This window comes from Atractosteus spatula, chromosome 8, assembly GCF_055471065.1.
Source record: "Atractosteus spatula isolate fAtrSpa1 chromosome 8, fAtrSpa1.hap1, whole genome shotgun sequence".
In the NCBI taxonomy this organism is placed as follows: Eukaryota; Metazoa; Chordata; class Actinopteri; order Semionotiformes; family Lepisosteidae; genus Atractosteus; species Atractosteus spatula.
The window spans coordinates 51,499,771-51,521,013 of NC_142713.1; the positions used below are offsets into that span (position 1 = coordinate 51,499,771).

At 36.4% G+C, this 21,243-nt stretch overlaps 1 protein-coding gene across 1 annotated transcript in view; it reads left to right on the forward strand.

The window, feature by feature from the left end:
• Nucleotides 1-21,204, forward strand: part of drd4-rs (dopamine receptor D4 related sequence) — a 36,882-nt gene extending 15,678 nt beyond the window's left edge. Inside the window, exons 2-5 of the mRNA XM_088923410.1 lie at nt 8,000-8,283; nt 12,782-12,894; nt 16,702-17,300; nt 19,929-21,204. Coding sequence (XP_088779536.1) covers nt 8,047-8,283; nt 12,782-12,894; nt 16,702-17,300; nt 19,929-20,131 — 1,152 coding nt within the window. The 5' untranslated portion in view covers nt 8,000-8,046 and the 3' untranslated portion in view covers nt 20,132-21,204. The remainder of the gene's footprint in view (nt 1-7,999; nt 8,284-12,781; nt 12,895-16,701; nt 17,301-19,928) is intronic.
• The last annotated feature ends 39 nt before the right edge of the window (nt 21,205-21,243 follow it).

The following is a 21,243-nucleotide window of genomic DNA, read 5'->3' on the forward strand; positions in this document are numbered from 1 at the left end:
GTAAAACAATTCTCTTTCCTGTTGCACAGGAATATCTTCATTTGTTTGCCTGTGTGCTCAAAGGGGGAGCATTGTACCAGGAAAAACACAAATTACATTGTATTACAATCCCAATGACCTTTTCATGACCTTTTTATAGATTAAAATAACTTTGGAATTGTGCTGGGCAAAAACTAATAACCATTCTATTTGAAGGCAGCGTTGTGGACAAAAGTGATAGATGTATAAAAGCAACTTGGTAGTTCAATCAAACCCTAATCAAGGTGGAGAAGAGGCGTGAGTTGAATAGCATGCTTTACTGGGGTAACTCACCTGGCTGAAGAGAATGACAACAGCTGCCCGTCATTGAGGGTTGAGATGCAGCAAGGGTAAGGATGGGGTAGAGGGAGTGATGCAGACACAACATCTTCAAGCCTGGCTGAAGAGAACGTAGGTCAGGACAGGGCTGCCAGAACCCTCCCAGAAATAATGAAAGAGACCTCATAACATCCACCCATGCTTTTTCTTACTACTTTATCCAATCCATGGTTGAGGAGGAGCCAGTGCCTATTCCAGCAAGCAATGGGCAGGAGGCCAATCCATCTCAGGGCACACACAAACACAGACACACACACACTCAGATCAAGGACAATGATCCCAGAAACCATTTACAGTACCCCACTAGTATATCTTTGGACTATGGGAGGAAACTGGTGAACCCAGCGAAAACCCACACAAAAATGGGGAGAAAATACAAACTCCATGCAAAGAGCACCCTTACCGAACCCAGGTCCCCAGCAATGTGAGGCAGCAAGGCCAATCACTGTGCCGCCATGCATCTCAACTCCATAACACTGATGCAGAATTAATAAATTTTCAGTTGACTTTATGTGCAGAACGCTGAACACATAAAAGAAATATAACAGGTCCAAAAGTAGTTTTCCAGATTGACTAGAGAGAAAAACTTAGGGGGCACTCTGCTTCTAGTGTTTGACTGAGTGTGTAAATGGACAATAGATGAAAACCCCCATAACACTAAAGCAGAATCTTTAATTGCAAGACCCAGTGAGCATGCTTAAAGTGGATTATGTTAAAATGTTATGTAAGCTCCATTAGTTCAGGGGACCAACATTCAAGGCATTTAAAAGCAGAAACTGTGATTCTTCGATGAGCAGTGAAGAATGCTGCACCGGTCCAAAGAATGGCTTGAAAGCTTTTGGGGAAGAGGTGCAGTAGCTCTTGGCAAATCAAGTCAGCTAAGTAAGCTGGAGGTCCAGGCATCATGTATTAGTTCTCAGATGAGTGCTGCAAAAAGAGTTCTTTCTTCAAGTTATGTTTTTAAAGACGTGTCATGTTGCAGTTTAGTTACGTACAGTTCTTGGTAACAGGAAATATATTAATGGAGAGAGTAATAAAAGTGACACAGAAGCTATAGTGCATATTGTAATTGTCCAGAGCCAGAGCAGAGACTGACAGAGATGGTTGTAAAGAGAATTTTACACAGCAGTGTATGTAAAGTGTATGTGTATGTACTACATATTTAAGCTCCTCACGAAAACAATTAAAATCAAATAATTATACTCCATGTTTGCTTTATGGAAAAAAAAACAACTAAAAAACAGAGTAGGATCTTCAAGCTCAAAGAGAGAATTCTTTAACCTTTTATTTTGATTTCTGCCATTCTACAGTCTTGGATCAGAGCAAAATAAATAGACAAAGCTCAATTTAACCTGTCAAATTCAGTATTGAGTCTCACATTTTGCTACTCAGACTATAGCATGCAGTGAACATGTAAGAATGCAGCTTGTTTGAAAAATCCAAATTTAGAGTATTGCTTGGAGCAACATAAATAATGTTTCATATGTATAGCGCATTAAAAATGTTATAAAAACCTACAAATGACGTGGTCCTAATTTTAATAAGGCTTATGCTCTCATAACACTACTTATATACAAATAGTAGCTAAAGTGTATCTATTAGGTGTGTTGGGTTCTGCTTCCTGATTGAGCTGTAATTTTGTTGTTAAAAGTGTGTTATCAGCATACCCCATATTTGCTTTATCCCCACAGCCTCTTAACAAATCCTTACATATCATTACTGCAAACATATCAGTAATCCTAGCTCCTTTATCCTTCAAATGAATCCCATTCTATCATCAAAGCATCTGTTGTTTTACCACAGGGCTGTGAGCACCACAACTGTATCAGCTTGACAAGCAGTGGGGATTCGGAAAAAAGCCATATTCTAACGTAAGAAATGTGCCCTCATGTTTGCCTTTGTCCCTACTTGAATGGATACAAAGTAATAATATATATATAAAATTAAATATTAAATAAAAAGATGGACACCTTGTTCATTTGTGCAAAAGTCAATGAAGAACATCCATGTCTCTTTAGTACCTTAGGATACAAACCTTTTGTTTTGATTGCTCCCCTTTTAGTAATAATAATAAACTTTATTTTATATAGCGCCTTTAAAGATGGATTCTTAAAGTGCTTTACAGAATGACAACAATAAATAAGAAGAATACACAAGATAAAACACAATTACAATATATAGAGGAGACCATGGATGGTGGAACTAAGAAAAGCAGAGGGGTGAAGAATGGAACCAGTTAAGTAAAGGCTTTTCTAAAGAAGAGGGTTTTGAGTCTGGACTTAAAGGAGTTTAGAGAAGGTGACTCTCTGATATCCTTGGGGAGAGAGTTCAAGAGCTTGGGGGCATACCAGGAGAAGGTCCTGTCACCCATACAATGTAGATGGGCTTGGGGGGCAGTAAGGAGAGCAGAATTAGAAGAGCGAAGGTTGTGAGGTGGGGAGTAGGGTGATAATAGTTCAGACAGGTACTGAGGTGTCAAGCCATGCAGAGCCTTATAGGTGAGCATGAGGATTTTAAAGTCTTCACGGAATTTGACTGGAAGCCAGTGCAAGGACTCTGGGATAAGAGTAATGTGATCATTTGCACTAGACCTGGTCAGGATTCTGGTTGTTGAATTTTGGACATACTGCAGTTTGTTCAAAGTAGATTAAGATACCCTAGCGAGTAGAGCATTACAGTAATCAATTCGAGAGAACACAAATGTGTTGATCAGCTTTTCAGCCACAGTTGGTGATAGCATAGGGCGTAGTCTAGCGATATTTCTGAGGTGAAAAAAAGATGTTTTGACAGTATGCTGCACATGTGAGTCGAATGTTATGCCAGAATCGAATAAAACCCCAAGGTTTTTCAATTTAGATTGAAGCTCAAGTACAGAACCATCTACAGATAGGGTTATAGGGCTAGCTTTACGAAGTTGATGGGGGGTGCCAATAAGCATGACTTCGGTCTTGTTGCAGTTAAGATGAAGGAAGTTTTGAGTCATCCAAATTTTTATGTCAGAGATGCAATTAGATAGAATAGAGACAGACACATCAGTGTCAGGTTTGGTATGGATGTATATTTGAGTAGTATGCACACTGAATGAGGCATGAGAAAAATGAGGCACATTTCACATTTTACAGTAATATTCCTTGTACTGTACCTATAATTTTGTTTTTAGATCATGTTTGTAATGACAGCGTATTTCTTAAAAATGGGATTTCAATTAAACTAACTGTTGTTTTGTCTTGTCAGCTGAAAAGGTTTGGAAGATTATTTTTTTTAAAACATGAAAACTAGCAAGCAAAATAAGAATACTGGTGTAACAAAAATATTTCAGTAATTCTGTGCACTGTATTCCCAATTTACTGACATTGTGTTGTCAGGGACTTTCCAGCTATAAAATCCTGTATTATATGGAGCTTACAATGAAAATTTGGGAGGGATGAAAATCACTCCAGATGCCATTTCCTACATTAAAAAAAAAACTATAAAAAACATTTTAATGAAAACTCATTTTCATCCCAGTACAGTATGTGACAGTATGTGATGTCATTATATGACTGTGTTTGTTGGTCAGGCAGGAGGGATGCCTGAGTTTCCATCACTTCAGGACTTACCCTCCTTAAGTACTGGTAAAATTGGCCCTCAGCCAAGCAGTTTGGACAAAATCTAACCAAACACTAAGCACTCAATTAACATTTTCAGTACATTCAATTACTGTGTGATTCTTTATCTTGTAAATTTTAAAACAGGTAATTAATCTGTAGGCTTGTCCAATAAATCCTCACTAAAATTCACTCCTACTGTATTTTCTGCTCGTGCAGTCTTGAGAGGTATCTTGTCATTGACTTGTCATTGTCATTGACTGTACTGAATCCAGTTATGGTGAGTCCTCACATTGTTTCCTCATGCTGAAACTATGAGGTCTCAAATTACTTTCTAATTAGCCAGCAGCCATATCACCCTGCAACTCACAACTGGCAGCCCACTGAAGCTAAGCAGGTGTGAGCCTGGTCAGTACCTGGATGGGAGACGTCCTGGGAAAGACTAAGGTTGCTGCTGGAAGTGGTGTTAGTGGGGCCAGCAGGGGGTGCTCACCCCACAGTCTATGTGGGTCCTAGTGCCCCAGTATAGTGACGGGGACACTATACTGTAAATAGGCGCCCTCCTTTGGATGAGATGGAAAACCGAGTTCCTGAATCTCTGTGGTCATTAAAAATCCCAGGGCGTTTCTCGTAAAAAGTAGGGGTGTAATCCTGGTGTGTGGTGAGCGTTCTGGTGCACTATGGCTGCCGTCGCATCATCCAGGTGGATGCTGCACATTGGTGGTGGTTTAGGGGAGTCCCCATTACCTGTAAAGCGCTTTGAGTGGACTGTCCAGAAAAGTGCTATGTAAGTGTAAGCAATTATTATTAAATAATCTCCCTCCCAAGATTAGTCAAGGACAATAATCTTCCAGGAGATTATATGAATGTTCCATTTATTTTATAATGTCTTTGAAATGATTCAATGAATCCATTCTACCCAAATAAGTCTAAAATATTTGATTAATGACTGTATTGCATGAGCAATGGAAGTACATGAACCAGCTCCCAAGACAGAAACTGTTGAATCTGACTAGTGTGTGGATCGTTATCCTGTCAGCCACTTTCGGAGGAAGAGAAAAGGAGCACATGACATTCTGATACTAAAATAAATTAATCTTGGTCAGATGTACTTTTATATTATATCAGATGTTGTTTTCATGTTACTGATCATTAAAAACAAACATTTTTAATTTTTCAGTGTTACCTAGAAGCTGTGTCCCATTGTGGAATCTTTCAAGTGAGCAATGGCCAAAGATACTGTAGGAGGATTTATCTATTAGCGTACATGATCAGATCTGTTAGGCTTTATTTAATTATTGTCATTTTACCAGTTTGTAAATGTTTGTTTCTGTCACCATTCAGTTAAGGCCAGATTTTGCTTCCCAGCCCCACGTTTCCAATCAATAACAGAGTCACGCTTTGAAAAAGGAAATTTATAAAAACAGATCATAACATATTTTGAGGTGTTTAACAATTTTAAAAGGCAGTTTTCTGTCTGCATCTATACACAGGGTAGTGGGAATGGGAGATCATTGTTAGGGGCATACAGAAACATCATGGTAATATCTGGTAGGCAAAATATTTTAAAATGGGTTTGAAATGATATTCAATTAACTACAAATTCAAATCTCAAAAATCAAATTGTAAATTTGTTGCCCTGAAAGTTTTTTTAAAATATATACAGATCTAAGTACAGGTAAGAATAAAACCTTTCTCATTTGAAATCGCAGATGATGGATTTAGATTTTCTATTTCAAGATTCTTATAATGATCCATTGTAAAACCATTTAATAATGTTGCATTACCACTTCTAGTATAGTGTACTGTTACAACCATATAACAATTAGTCATCATGCCTAATTATTTGCAATTATCATAGGCCTTCTCTTCTTTTTTAATCCTGTAGGTCTATCAATGCTTACAAGAATAGAGATGATTGAAGTACCCATACTTAGAAATGTCTTGGAACACCTACAGACTGCATTTCTTCTTCAGTATTGGAATAGTATGCAGTGCTTGTCTCTCTTTTCCATCTAATGAAACCTTTCTTTAGAAGTGTGCCAGAGTATCCTTGTGTGATTAAAAAAACCCAGATTAAAACTATAAATTCTGACAAAATGAGTCACTTTCACCCCAACTGTTTCAAATCATAATGATTTCTAATGTCAGTTTCCAACAATTTTTGACAGCTACAATAAATTAACTTTTTTTAAAATTTGCAAAATTATTCACCTGCTTCCAATGATGTCCTATTTTGTTGAATTGACAATGATATTTATACTGTACATTGTCTAGTGAATAATATAATTGATACCTGAATGCTCAGACTTAGCACTGCATTGGGGAAATGTCAGCACAACCGAAAAAAGCAAAAATGTTCACCTTGAGCAAGGTATTTTAAATATTAATGTTACACAACATTTCAGTGGAAACAAAGGACAGGTTGCTTATTAATTACCTTATTATATTACATTATCTACTTACAGAACAGAGTAAGACAAAGTAAATAATAGAAGACTGCATGAGGTATGAAACCATCACCTTCACCCAGGTTTTTTCGGAATGTATGTTTTTGTTTTAACTTCTGCTGCTATGGTTAAGGTTAGGCTTAGGGTTTATAAATTCTCTATTAAATATATTTTATTTGTGTGTTCCTGTTAAGTGTGTTGATAAGGGTAATTAGCACAAGTCTGCAATATGATGCCTTTATTTCACCAGGATTAGACCCCTGCAACATCTTATGTACTAGGGTATATACTGTAGTAAGAAACTAAACAGGATTTAGGATGTCCAGTTTTGTGCTCATACCAAAACTTCTTTGCCGCAGTATATAAATCATGCACTGTGTAAGTTTCATTGGATCACTGTGAAATCTGAAAGTGGTTCTCCTACTTCCATATAAAACAGTGTACTGTATGGTCTATTTTACCTTAAGGGTGTATTGGATGAGTATAGTCCAGCTCTTAATCTGAGATATGGTGATTCCAATCTTCAGATTCTGCCTGAGACCAGGCTCCAGATATCGCATGGTAGAACCATCATGATTGCAGAACTTATTTCCCAAATCCACTAGAGTAGCTAAGCAGCTGTGGACATTTAAAAAGAAAGTATTGTTTTTACTCTAGGTCTATTTGCTGGGTTTTCCAAATTTATTTTATGTGTTTAATAAATGTACTATTTTACATTTTTACTAATTTTTACTACATTTAGATTTGAGTCAGTTGAAAAAAAACTTTTAAATTGAATACATTAGGATGATATTTGACTTCTAGAACTTCTAGGTTATGTTATTTCTTTTTTATTCATGCACTATAATTCTCCAGTTTGAAAACAAAGGTAATTTCTTCACCGCATGTTTTTGTATATAAGTAAATTAGAAGTTCATGGGGAATTGCAATGCTCAAAAGTATAGTGTTTAGGTATAGTAAGAGTTGGCTTAACCCTCCTGGTTGAGAATCTTAGCAATAGGATGAAGAGGAACAAGTAATAGGTTTTTTCCATGCTGCAAAAAGAAGAAAGAAAACACAACGTTTTGGCCGTGGAGCCTTCTTCAGGTGTGAGGGTTCAGGCTTCTTCAGGTGTGCCTTCTCACACCTGAAGAAGGCTCCATGGCTGAAACGTTGTGTTTTCTTTCTTCTTTTTTCAGCATGGATTAAACCTATTACTTGTTCCTTTGCAGCCTACGCATGCTGACGCAGCTACCCACCTGAACTAATAGGATGAAGAGGCTGCAGAGTGAGGATATAAATACAGTAAATGGTACAGTATACTGTACGTGCAAAGCTGGTGCATGGAGGAGCTTTCAGTAAAAGGTTGTCATTATCCCTCCCAAACTTCAGTTAAGAAACATAATTTATGAATGTGTAGCATTCATTTCAGTAGCTAAAGAAGGTGAATATTGGAGTGACGGCCACTCGGGTCTTCCTCCTGCCGGAGCAAAGATATGTGCAGTATCACAGTCAGTCAGACTTTAAAGAAATTAACTTAAATATGTATTAGTAAAACACACAATACCTGTGAGGGTTCAGACAGACATTTGGATAACATTACCTTTTCCGCTTGTTGAATTTCAGATGTTGATGTCAGACCAGGCGAACCTCAGGAGGTTGGTGACACCATCATGGTCAATGTGACCCCAACTGTAACTCTGGAGAAGGATGATGTTGAATACAACTATCTGGCCCTTGTGTTTGGAATCCCACTCATCCTGATTATCATTCTGGGAAACATCCTGGTTTGCTTGAGTGTGCTAACAGAACGATCTCTGAAAACTGCAACAAACTATTTCATTGTTAGCCTGGCTGTTGCGGACCTCCTTCTGGCTGTTCTGGTCCTTCCACTATATGTGTATTCAGAGGTAAGTTTACCTTTCTTTCTGTCTTTGTAAAAAATATCTGGTGCATTTTATACAATTTGATATAAAAATACCATATCACAAAGCCAGCCTCTACACAGCACTTTTAATAATCCAGAAGGGCTTCAACAGTCCAATAATTGACTTATAGACCAATGGGAGGAATTACAGTGATAAATTATATTTAAAGGCTCAGTACGACCAGAAGTAGTGTTGGCCTTTCAGCAAAAGAGCTATCCATAGTCACGTATTACAAAGAACATGACTCTCCTCATATGAGAGCCGAACCTTTCATACATGACTGTAGAGTCTAACATGTGAAGAGTTATTAAGTTGAGACTTAAAGATCACACATTAATTTGGTGTATAATAATTGCCAATTCTAAACTTCTTTAAAAATGAACTGAATAGCTCTGTGATGCACATTATAAATGTTTGTACAGATCTAATCACTGTTTCATATTTTATTATATTGTGGGTGAAATTTGTTTTATGGCAGAGTCTAATACAACAAAACAACAAGGAAGACAAAGATCACCAACAGATAAGAACATACATAGTGTAACAGGAGATAAAACAGTTTCTTTACATTGTTTGAGAGTGATATTGCATTGGGATGAAATACTTCCTTGGTCTGTTTCCTTGGTCTGAACAATATCCCCAATTGTTCTGCTAGTTTTTTTCAGTAATTATTAACAGCCTATTGGTACATGAGACTTTCAATAAATGATTTGGAGAAAAGTGTTCAAAAAGTTCTACCTTAAAATAGGGAGTCTCTTATTGTTTTTTTCACATTCCAGCGATTACTTTATTAACCATTTTTACGGTGTGATTTGCCTAACATTGAAAAAACATCGGACTGCATGGAGTTTGCATGTTCTCCTATCTGTCCTCCAGGTATTGCAGTTTCTTCTCACAGACCTAAAACATGCTGATAGGTTAATTGCCTTTTGTCAAATTGTTTCTGGTGTGAGTGTGTTTGTGTCTTTGTTTGCCCTGCGATGTGCCTGTTTCTTGCCAGGATAGGATCCAGCTCCCCATGACCCTGTAATAGATAAAGCGGTTAGAAAATGGATGGATGAAATAGGTTTATCATCCCTGTGTCCCTTGACATTAAAAAACAAAAGAATAAAAACGGTTTTAATTACGTCTCATAGCCAGTGCTATGAAAATTGATCAAAGGTTCTCAAGACCTACAGCAGTGACGCATATGTGCACATTCAGAAACACGTTACCTCGTAACACTGTGACAAATCCTGTCAGCAGAAAGATAGTTGGTTCTGCCAGAAGGTGATTAGATAATGTGCCATTTTTCAGTGTAAAACTAACTATATACTTCACAGAAACACCTGTGATTCATACATACAGTATTAATAAAGGCAGTCTTGCTTTATAAACTATTTTATGCGCTTGTCATGACATTACATATTATTTAAAAAATGAATAGGTAAAGTTACTGGTTAAATGGTAACCCCTGTGTTTTCTAGTGCAAACATATTTATTATTAGGTTATTATTTTTAGCAATACATAATGGAAATATACAGTAGTTCCAAGTCTGAGCAACAAATTGTAACTCAATTTTGCATGATCCACTGCTAAATCCTCCTTGGTGCTCTCATACTAGATAATAAAAACATGAAGTGACAAATAAGAAATAAACAGTTAGCCTTTTGATCCAGACATTTCTTAAAGGATCCCAATTAGTATGCTTCAGGAACATGTCCAGCCAGCTTGAATCAGACACCCTCAAACCTAAATGTCCTAAACGCACAACCTCTTTCTAATTTCTAATTGTGTTCTCATGTCATTTGGTTGTCCAACAGTTTTCAGGAGTTTTTGGTGACCTAATAATATTTGAAATGATTATTTGATTGAAATATTTGATTGAAAAAGATTCTTTTGAAGACAGAGATTCAATTATTTTAGCCTGTCATCGAAAGAAATTATAAAAGGCAGAAGTTAACCTTCTTTTCCTTTATTGAATTGACTCTAGTGCAGCACTGTCCTCTCTGTAACATGAATGTATACAGTATTCCAGATATATTTTTACCAAATCATTTTATAAATTCCTTAATTTAAATTCTACACTTCTCACAATATGTAAAAACAAATTGGTCTTGTATGTAATAGTTTCTCCAAAATAATAAGGATTTTTTTTTAATTCTTCGATATCATTAGTGGCAACGATCCTGACACAAAATGTAAAGTACATTCTGGCTACCTGAGAAGAAGTACTCAAGTTAGCATTAAATTAGATTTGTCAGATGTCTGAACAGTCCATGACAGTAACAGTTCATGGTAAAGGTTGAAGACTCATCGGGTTTCTTAAGCTACAGTTCTATTCTGGATAGGCTGCTAGTCCACTTGCTTCTACTAATCCTGACACTCATTTATATCTGGGTGAACTGGAGCTACTTGGGTGAAGTACCTGACTTAAGGGTACAACAACAGCACAGCCACTTAATTACAAATCCAGATACACTTGCTGTTTCACAAATGTTTTCTCCTTTCACTTTTGTTTTCTGCAAGTTGAACATGCTTTCAACCAGAGCTTAGAGTCTGAATGTAATCTTAAAATGTGCACTAAATGCACATCTACTATTTTAACAAATTATTTAAATTTGAAATTTTACCTTTTGTGTGGGATTAAAGTCTTTCTGAAAATCTAAATGTTCAATTTCACAGATTTTTGCCATAGTTGCTTCTTTAAAGATACTTATTACATAAGACTTACCCTTTCTAAATGCGTGTTATGTGTGATAATATTATTACCGTATACAAGTATTGTAGGTCTCCTTACTCAGTTTTTTTCATAAAATTACATTGAAGATACACAGGACAGATTAATCCATATAGACTCCTTAGATAATGTCATCATGATTGGTTAATTCTGAGAGATTCTGATTCTTTTAGACTTCTGCTTCTGTTATATTAAGATTTTTTAAAACCCCGTTGTTAATTTTAAAACTTTGTATAAAATACTCCTTAAATTTATTGTCTGTTCTCTTTTCATCTTTTCATATAATGCTATAATTTATACTCTTTTTTCTGATGTTTCTATTGCTTTACCATTGAACTACATGAAAAATGTTATCCAATCCTTTTAGATCCCCGTATAATATTTTCTCTCCATAAGCTTTTCGTTTTTATGATTGCATCTACTTTACTCTTCTATCTATTTCTGTCTTCATCCTTCTTAAATGCTGCAGTTTCATTTTAAGTTTCCAGATATATAGTAATAGATTTTATGTAATTTTAGTCACTGTGTTATAAAAAGATGTTGCTGCTCTGGAATAAGTACATGGAAGGGCAGCTAAATTCATTCCTAGACTTGGAGGAATTTCCCTTACAGACAGCAAAGACTTACAGTAAATCTTATTTTCTCTTGAACTGTGAACTGGGAAGACTGAGGAGATCAGCTTCAAGTATTCAAAATCCTCAAACACATTAACAAAGTCAATCCTTCTGTTCAAAGTCAATTCAAACCAGAGAACAGGAGTAAAAAATAAGAGGAAGCATATCTGAAACTGAGAGGAGTGTGCAGTTCTTTTTACACAAAGTGCTGTGGGATTCTGGAGCTCCACCTTTATTCAGGAAACAGCTGCTGTATGACTCATTTATCTACTACCAGTCTAACAAGCTAGTTAAGTTGAACGGTCTCCTCTTGTTTGTAATCCTTCTTATGTTGTGGATTCACCAGTTAAACAATTTGGATGTCTATATCAGCTCTCATTTGTTTTGGGTTCATCTCAGGCAAAACAAGATTTTCAGGCCTGTTATTAAACCATAAATGATGAGAGAGAGCATTTCACAAAATGTTACCTGATCCTGTGAGAGCAGAACAGGTTTTCAGATTTGCCTTTTTTTTTTTAAAAAAAAGAGTATTAAATGTTTTGAAAATGTTACTGCTCATTAATTAATGTTCATTAATGTTATAAGATATTTACAACCTCATCACACTTATTCCAGCTTTCTTGGCTTGAAACAGAAAGAGGGCACAACCCACATCACTACAATACAGTAGCTGGGTGGACCAGTGTCTGCAGAGGACATGGACCCACAACCCTTCTATTACACTTTAATCATTACTCCATTACTCCAAGTTGTCGATATTCATTAAAATACAATTCCATTTTAATCGCACCTTATTCATCTAGGATAGGCACTGAGTTGTAGTGACCTTTCCCAGAACAAATGGCTTTCTGATGATATTTTATACATGTGTTATACATTTTAATTTCAGAATCTGTAGCTGTAGTTTTGCATTTCTTAAGCAGCACTATTAATGTACCAGAACTTTCCTTTTTAATTTCCAGATTAATTTCTAATCAGTTTAGATTCTACTTTAAAAAAACAGGTGCTGCCCCAAACCTTTCTGTGACTACAGGGGCAGGTGGCTACTCTAGGTGCTTCTTTGAAATGTCACACTAATGCATTTGTTAAACTCTGCTGTCATTCATGCTCTTCGGTGGAATGACTTTAACCATCATTTGTGTGCAGTTTCTGGGTGGTATATGGACTCTAAACACCTATATCTGTGATGCATTGATGACCATGGACGTGATGCTCTGCACTGCCTCTATTCTTAACCTGTGTGCTATCAGTGTTGATAGGTAAGTACTTCCTTTCATGTTGGGGATTTTTTTCTTTTTTTGGTTTGTACCCATGTTTCATAAAGTTTTATTTGTCTTGCATATTAGGGTCACCACAGATGCTTTACAACAAATGTGCATAAACATCCTTCATAAAAAAAAGTTGAAAATCATGCATCGTTCACACCAAATGTACTGTATAAACAGCAGCACTCTACACACAGTACAACTAAGTTTAAGAAAATAATATGAAATTCTGTGAATATTTATTATTAATATGCTTATAGTGCAGTATTTATTATAGTACTTAGCATAGATTCCTTGCAACACTTGGGCCTTGGGTTTAAAACAGGGGTGTTATCTGTGTGGACTTTGTGTGTTCTCCCTGTGTTTGTGTGGGTCTCTGCCAGGTGCTTCAGGTTCCTCCCATAGGCCAAACATATACAGTACTGGTAGGTTAATTCACTTCAGGGAAAATTGGCCCAGGTGTGAGTGTGTGCATATGAGTGTCTGTGTGATAGCTGTGATGGATGCTGTCTTGCACCAGTTGCTTGTTGGGATGCGCTCTGGCTCCCCCATGACCCCAGAATGGGTGGATATGCTAAGAAGGATTAGGAGTGAATTTCCAATTCTAATATTACAAGATGGGTTAAATAGCATGCGTCCCAGCTACAGTACCTTGAATTTAGTCATTTTGTGTTTTTCATTAGAATCATAAGTGCATTTAAAACTGAGAACAGCAGGCAGTTCTTTATCAAAAGGAATGTAGCAGTATGGACTACTTGGACATATTGTTGAAGCACAATATCCAAACTGCCTTTGAGAAACAATTAGATTAAATCCTTGGATAAATTAGCTACTGAATGCACAATAGACTAGATGGGCCAATTGGCCTCCCTAAAGCCAGCATAGTACTGTAGGACTGGAAGGAAGAGGTGTAGAAACCATGGCAAGTCGATAAGTGACAATTTGTGATGGAAGACATAGCAGACTGAGGTGAACGTAAATGGTAGTAGAAATGAGGAGGATCAAAAGGACTAAGACTATGATGAGACTGGTTTTATGTAATGACTGAGTGGAAAATTGTGAGTGTGATGCTCTGGGAAAGAGATAACTAACATAAGCAGAAAGAGAGATGGAATATGACTTTCATAGAAGTGTAAAACACACATCAGGGGTCCTGAATTTCTGAAAATAACGAACCTGCAATTTTTTTTGAGTAACAGGGAATATGTATATAATAATTGGTCATAAATAAAACACAGCTGACACTTCTGGGAAGGTACATGATAAGCATAGACTTTAAGAGTCTTTACTATGTGTATGTACAGTATGACTGGGTGGATGAGTTCAGATTTTACCTTGAAATGGATGATGAAAATGTACTTTTTGCAGACTGCCTATGGGTAGTGCAATGCTATGGAAAAGCTGGCGGTCTATGAGGAAAAGAAGAATCATAATAGGAAAGTGACGAAGTTTTGTTTCGTGGCCTTAAAGCTGCTGTCAGTGGGCATCTGAGCTAACATAATGATGTTTGTGGAGGACCCCAAAAATAAACAATGTATTAACTGGCGTATTCTATTCAGCATACGTTTTAGTATAAGTATTCAGTTTTTAATCTCATTTTTAATTTTCTCTTCATTATATTGCATACTTTTTGCATTTCTTTTTGTAAAATATCCTGATATGGTGTTTATTTTGTAGAAAATGTTGGATGAAACATCATTTTGAGGAGCTGCAGAGTGAATTTCAGTTCTGCCAGAATGATTCATTTCACCTCTGTAAGAGAGTGGTGAGAGATAATAGGACTGTATCACTTATTATTCTGCAATGCACCAGATTACTTGTATTTAATTAACTGAGTGGTAAAAGAGCTATGAAGTCTCTAAGACATATAAAAACAAGATTTAAAGTCTTTGAAGTTTTCAAGTGAAATAGATGTTTACTCAATGCATCTAAGTTCATTTAAATGCCCACTCACAACCAATTAATTGTAATCTGTTTTTAGTGTAAAAAGTATTTACTGAACTGCAAACTAGCTACAGTACTATTACTTTCATATGCTGAAATATAAAGAAACGGCAATGATTTTGTGGATATCCAATATTCTGCCCTTCTACTGAAGAGACTGAAATTATCATTCAGTGCAATGCAGTTTTGAACACATTCTCGGTGATTACATTCATCCCAATAATTATAAATAAAACAACACACAAGCTGACTGTACTGCGATTTTATATTTGAAATTACAGTAGTTGAAAGCAATGAGCAACTTTGAAGAGTTCTGATATATTGCGATCCATTGGTTGATTGCTTATTTAAGCTACTGTACAACCCATTCGCAATGTTATACATTATTTTTTGTGCATATTATCTGACAAAGAGATGTATTGCTTTACAAAATACAGTAAATTTTCCTTTGAGATATATTTTAGAATTATCATGCTGGAAAGCAAAATTCTTGATACCCTTGGCTAGGATTCAGAAGCCTCATTTTGCAGTTCAGACAAAAACACTGATATTTTCTATATGAGACTGCAAGAAGGTTTTGTACATTGGAGAGTATTGCTGCCTCACAGTGCTGGGACCCTGGATTCTAATCTGGACCTTAGGATTCTATTTGTGTGTTCCTGTGGGTTTCTTACAGGTGCTCCAGTTTTCTCCCACAGTCCAAAGCCGTACTGGTTAATTGGCTTTTGGGAAAATTGGCTTTGGTGTGAGTGTGTGTCTGTGTGTCCTGAGACTGACTGATGACCCATCCAGGGTGTATCCCGCATAGCGCCCATTGCTTGCTGGGATAGCCTCTGGCTCCCCCATGACCCTGTATTGGATAAAGCAGTTAAAAATGGGTGGATGAATAAACTGAAATTCACCAGGAATAACAATACCCAAGAATTAAGTGTATCGAAAGGATTATGAGCGTTCAGTCAATATTTGGTTTAACCTGCTTGGCTGAGGGCTAACCTCCTAGCCACTGGACCAGGAGGCTAGGTCCCCCATGCAGAGTGAGGAGCAACTAAGGGGCAGCTGCAAAGTTATAGATGGGGTGGATGTAAGGGAGAGATCCCATACAGTATGAATGGTGTTCTAGGAGAGGAAATGACTTTAGGAGTGATCGCTAATAAAGTTTAAGTATGTACAGTAGCTGCATCAGTATGCATATGCTGCAAAGGAACAGGTAAAGTTTATTCCATGCTGAAAGGAACAGAGACACAACATTTCAGCTGTGGAGTCTTCTTCAGGCAATTACTAATTACTGAAAGCTGAGTCCGATTCAACTTGGTTTTTGTCATTAACATTCACTTTTGTTAAACTCCATTAAGACATGCTGATTAGACAAAATAACATGCAAGACAAAGGTTTTTTAGACATAAAAATGGAAAGCACACCCTTTCTACACCTTTCAGGAATTAGATAAGTGATTTACATATTTGTATATCCAACACATAAGAGAAAGCTTTGAAACTGAATGTGATGACAGAGTAATATCCCAACAGTTCTTTATTTCAGTATTCAATCTGTGTAAAATATGTAATTATGTAATTAAGGTCTGAATTTGTCATTCTCCATCACTCTGTCTATTCACTCTGTGAGTTACTGTATTTTTGTTAAGCTTCATTTTTGTTCATGCTTTCCTCAGATTAATCTTCAGTACAATGGTAACATAGAGCAGTATACAGTACAATACTTTCTATGTGAGCAAACCTACTGTGTAGATATTTTACACAGCTGCGTTAAACCACAGAATTATATTATGGCATGTTCTTCAAAATGGTAAAAATAAATGCGATGAGCACACATAGTAAAGCACTGTCCTTTTCAATGCAGGTACATTGCTGTGATAGTTCCCCTGAAGTACAACAGGAACCAGTTCAGTATGCGCCAGCTGATCCTAATCACAGCCACCTGGGTCCTGTCCTTCGGGGTTGCCAGTCCCGTAATATTTGGCCTGAATCGGGTCCCCAACCGAGATAAGCATGTTTGCAAGCTGGAGGATGACAACTTCATCGTATACTCCTCAGTGTGCTCTTTCTTTGTGCCTTGCCCTGTTATGCTGCTGTTGTACTATTGGATGTTCCGCGGGCTGAGGAAATGGAGCGCCAGCCGCAAGTCGAACTTGATGAGGGGTGAGAGGCGCTTCTCTCTTAGCCTGAAGGGGCTCCGTCGGGAGAGGAGGGAGAAGGTGAAGTACTTGATGCCCAGCCTCAGCCCCACTGTTGCTAATCCGGCAAACATGCCGGAGAATGACCTGATAACCACTCAGCTAGACAGCACGTCTGACGTGGAGGCACACGAAAGGCTGAAAGAAGGGAGTCCAAAGGAGAATGGTCTGAAAAATCATGGCTTGGGCAAGGGGTCCCAGAGCAAGAGCCACAGGGTGAGTGGCAGGGAACGCAAAGCCATGAAAGTCCTACCCATCGTTGTAGGTATGTATTGGTTTAAGGGGTGGCTAAGGCAAGGGACTTAAGATTTAAAAAATGCTTTTCTAATTTATGGGACTATCCTGTAAATCTTATCTCTACCATGTATATTTAGCATTTGGTGGTCTATGTGGTCATATTGAGCTATAATTCGAATAATCTCTATTATACTTATCTCACTATGTCCACATTAGGAACAAGAAGTGCTGCCAAGTTCAGATGAGTTTTAATCTAATCAGCATTGGACTGTATCGGAGCTAACTAGCCATGAAGCCATTTCATTTACCTACTACATTAAGTCAAGTATCAAATTGGTGTTAATGATTTTGGCCATCTGTCTAAGTCTGTCATCTTTTTTTTTTAATTTTAAGCTTTTTCTATTATTCAGTGTGTCCTTTTGAAACATCTGTTTCACAGCAGGTTGCAAATATGAGTGCAACTATTGCGTAATAACACACTCTCAGATGAAATTACACGGGCATACAGTATCTACAGTACATAAAATAACACATTTTTAAAGATGTATACATTTGATTTTTTTTTTTTACTTTTAAGAGTATTGTGGTGATCACTGTTTTTGAGGCAGGCAGTGGAAGTAAGAAGTCAAGGAAGCTGTTGTCCTGGCTCATGGGGAAGGTTTATTGCCCTAATCATTACGGTGGGGTGTGCTGGTCGTGGGGGTAGAGAAGGCAGGGTGAGAGAAGAGGGAGAGAAACACAGGAGCTGTGCTTCAAGGAATCCCAGGTGATAAGGGAGATCAGGAATTTCTGTCCTTGTATGAGGAGTGCATGAAAGGAAGAGCCAGAGGAGAGAGTGGAAAGGACACAGGAACAGATCATTCTAGGAGTAAGCATATTGCTACAGTATGATGCAGATTAGATTTGGGATTTTATCACAAAGTAACCTTTTTTTTAAGCACTCATTTGTATTCATTGGAGCAAATGTACACTAACATTTATTTTAACCATAACTTTAGAAAAAGTTACTGTACATCATCATGAATCACGAACACCAGCCCTCACCCAACCTCGGATCTTATTTGTGTAAAAGGTGGTCAATTCATTTTAATTATAAAAACACCTGAGTCACAAATAGTTTTAAATGCTGCCTAAATATAGAATTCATTTCTTACACTACTTGAAGTATAATTAATCGAACATGACATACAGTACAATAGACACTTTAGCAATATAAGATATTATGTCTTGCAAGTGCACTACTATTTGTATTGTTTTTAATTTTCTGAAGAATTAAGTAGCTTTATCAATCTTTTTAAAACAACGGTGCTCCCAGCATGGTATCAGAACTTTGTGAACTCAAATTCTAGTGGACGTAATCCTACAGTACATGCAGATCCTATATAAGACGATGCAGTGATTGTATTTCTGAAGTGCTACTTACTGCCTCCACCTTCTTTGATGTGGTAAAAGCACCTCTATTGAAATTTTGTTTTGAAAATCAACGTGGCTGTTTATCTTTGATGATTTATTTTAAATAAGTTACTTGAATTCTTGTTTTCCTGATACAGTGAGAGTGAATAGCATGGATCAAAATTCAAACTGTGTATTTTCCACTTTGGCATAAGGAGGGGAAACGCAACTGTTCTAGATACTGTACAGTATGTCTTTTAAGTGTCTGAATTACTTGTTTCCAAAAGTCATTAGCTCCAAATGTAAATTTTAACTTAAATTTGTTTGAAGGTTTATATTCAAACACAATATTTTATATGTTTAAATACATATTTTTTGAGTTTGTATGGACAATAACACAAAGGATATATTCTTATTCACAGTTTTTAATGAGAAATGATGTAACAAAAAGTCTTAAGGATCATGAAGTAAAATGATTTTTATGTTGTTCATGGAAGGAATCTACAACAGTCTGTCCTTTGCATGTGTTTAACATGTTTAAGTATTAAAACATTGAACTAACTGCTCTGTTAGGTACCTGCACTTTTTTGCATGTTTATACCACTAGATCTATCTGCTTTAATTAAAATCCATTGATTAGAGATGGGTTTCTTCAATACTGTTATTTTATGTCTCTTGATTGAATATACTGTACCACTAACTGTTGAAGGCCTTACATTATCAGGTAACTATACAGTATGTGGTATATTAGTATTAGAAGTATTTTTAACAAGATGTTTCTGCCAATATAACAAATTGGACCATCAAAGTTTTCTTCATCTGTTATGCAGGTATATAGGGTTTATGGTTTCCAAGGTGAATAGACCTTACTTCATCTTAGAACAGTCTGGTTGGCCCTCATTATCATTAAGCTGTCTTTGATCCTTAGTGGTTGAATTTTAAAGAGTTGCATTCAATTAAGCTCTTTTTGCTGTATAGTTTGGGGTGCCTGTATGTCTGTAGAATTTTTAATGGTTTCATTTTTCATTGCTCACTGCCATGAGGAGTTATAAAATCATATAATATCCGAAGTCAGACATAGTGTACATTAATGAAAAGTTACATAGGTGGGCAAATCAATAGGGTAGCATATGCAAAAAGTGGAGTGTATAATATTCCAGGATCAAATACTGTATCCTTTTGAGGTTGACTGAATCCTAAAGCTTAAGATTATAAAAGTAAATATAAACATTCAAATAACTAACACATTTGTCCTTTTTGACAGGTGTATTTCTGGCTTGCTGGACACCATTCTTCGTAGTCCATGTTACCAAGGTTCTTTGTGTATCATGTGACATTGGACCAACACTGATCAGTGTAGTTACATGGCTGGGATATGTGAACAGTGCAGTAAATCCCATTATCTACACAGCTTTTAACACAGAATTTAGGAATGTCTTTCAAAAACTATTATGTTGTCAAACATGAAGTCTCCATATTATGTACAGAGAAAAATATACACAATGTATGACTCTTTATTTTGTTAGTGTGTTACATAGTTAAAGAGTGACATTATTTTTTGAAAAATAATCCTGGAAGACATATTCCAGTACCTTCATTGCCTTAGTTGATATAATTGTGAATTCAAGAAGGACATTTCTATGCTGCCTCTTTTATGATGATGTTCTATAGAAAAATATATTAAGCTCATTTGTGTAAAATATTGCTTGAAAACTGTAGTTTATAAATCCTAGCCCAGAGACATAAAAATTGTGAAAATGTGCACATATTTAATGAAACTGCAGTGTGATTTTATTCATTCTATTTGTGTGTTTTTTTGTAATATTATATCAGAAACAGCTTCTCAATTTCACTTCTCACATCTGTACAGTATATTAAAAAAGCCGTTAGTCCAGAGTAGATTCTGAGTTCTTTAGTTTTACTTCTCAATGCAGCTTCTTCTTTTGGACAATTTCTTGACCAGTAACTGACAGCTGGAGCAATCCACCTTCGAAATGAGATGAAATTATTGAAGATACTGAGTTAAATAATTTTCTTGCACTTCAGAAACAAGTGGATAATGGAGGACAGCTCTGTGGCTGAACTTTAAAGACTGGACACATACAAACTCAAGATGTTTGCCCTGTCTGAGGATAAGAGACTAACAAGGACAGGTTTCACTTGTAGTTGAGAATTTTATTTGGAGTTAATAAAACAATAAACATAAACACCCTTGTAGCAGATCATAGGTTTGGAAAAAGATTTTTTTCAATATACAGTAAAGGGTAACTGATACTTACCTGTGGTAAACTACTGTACATTTGTGTAATGAAACCAACAGTGTTGAACCAGTAATCTTTGTCAAGACAATGTACTTTTATAGTGTATTCTGAAAATGTGAAAGATTAATCTGCTGTCCATATCGGTGCAAAATCATAGCAGTTTTGTTTTTCGGGATCTTACAGGAATTAAATTATCTGAGGCACCAAGATTTCCACGATGGAGGCCCTTTTAAAGGTATAATATGGTATACACAATGAATCATGAAGAAAAAAAAAAATTTTATGACAGTAATAATAGCATCCAATTTTAATTATTCG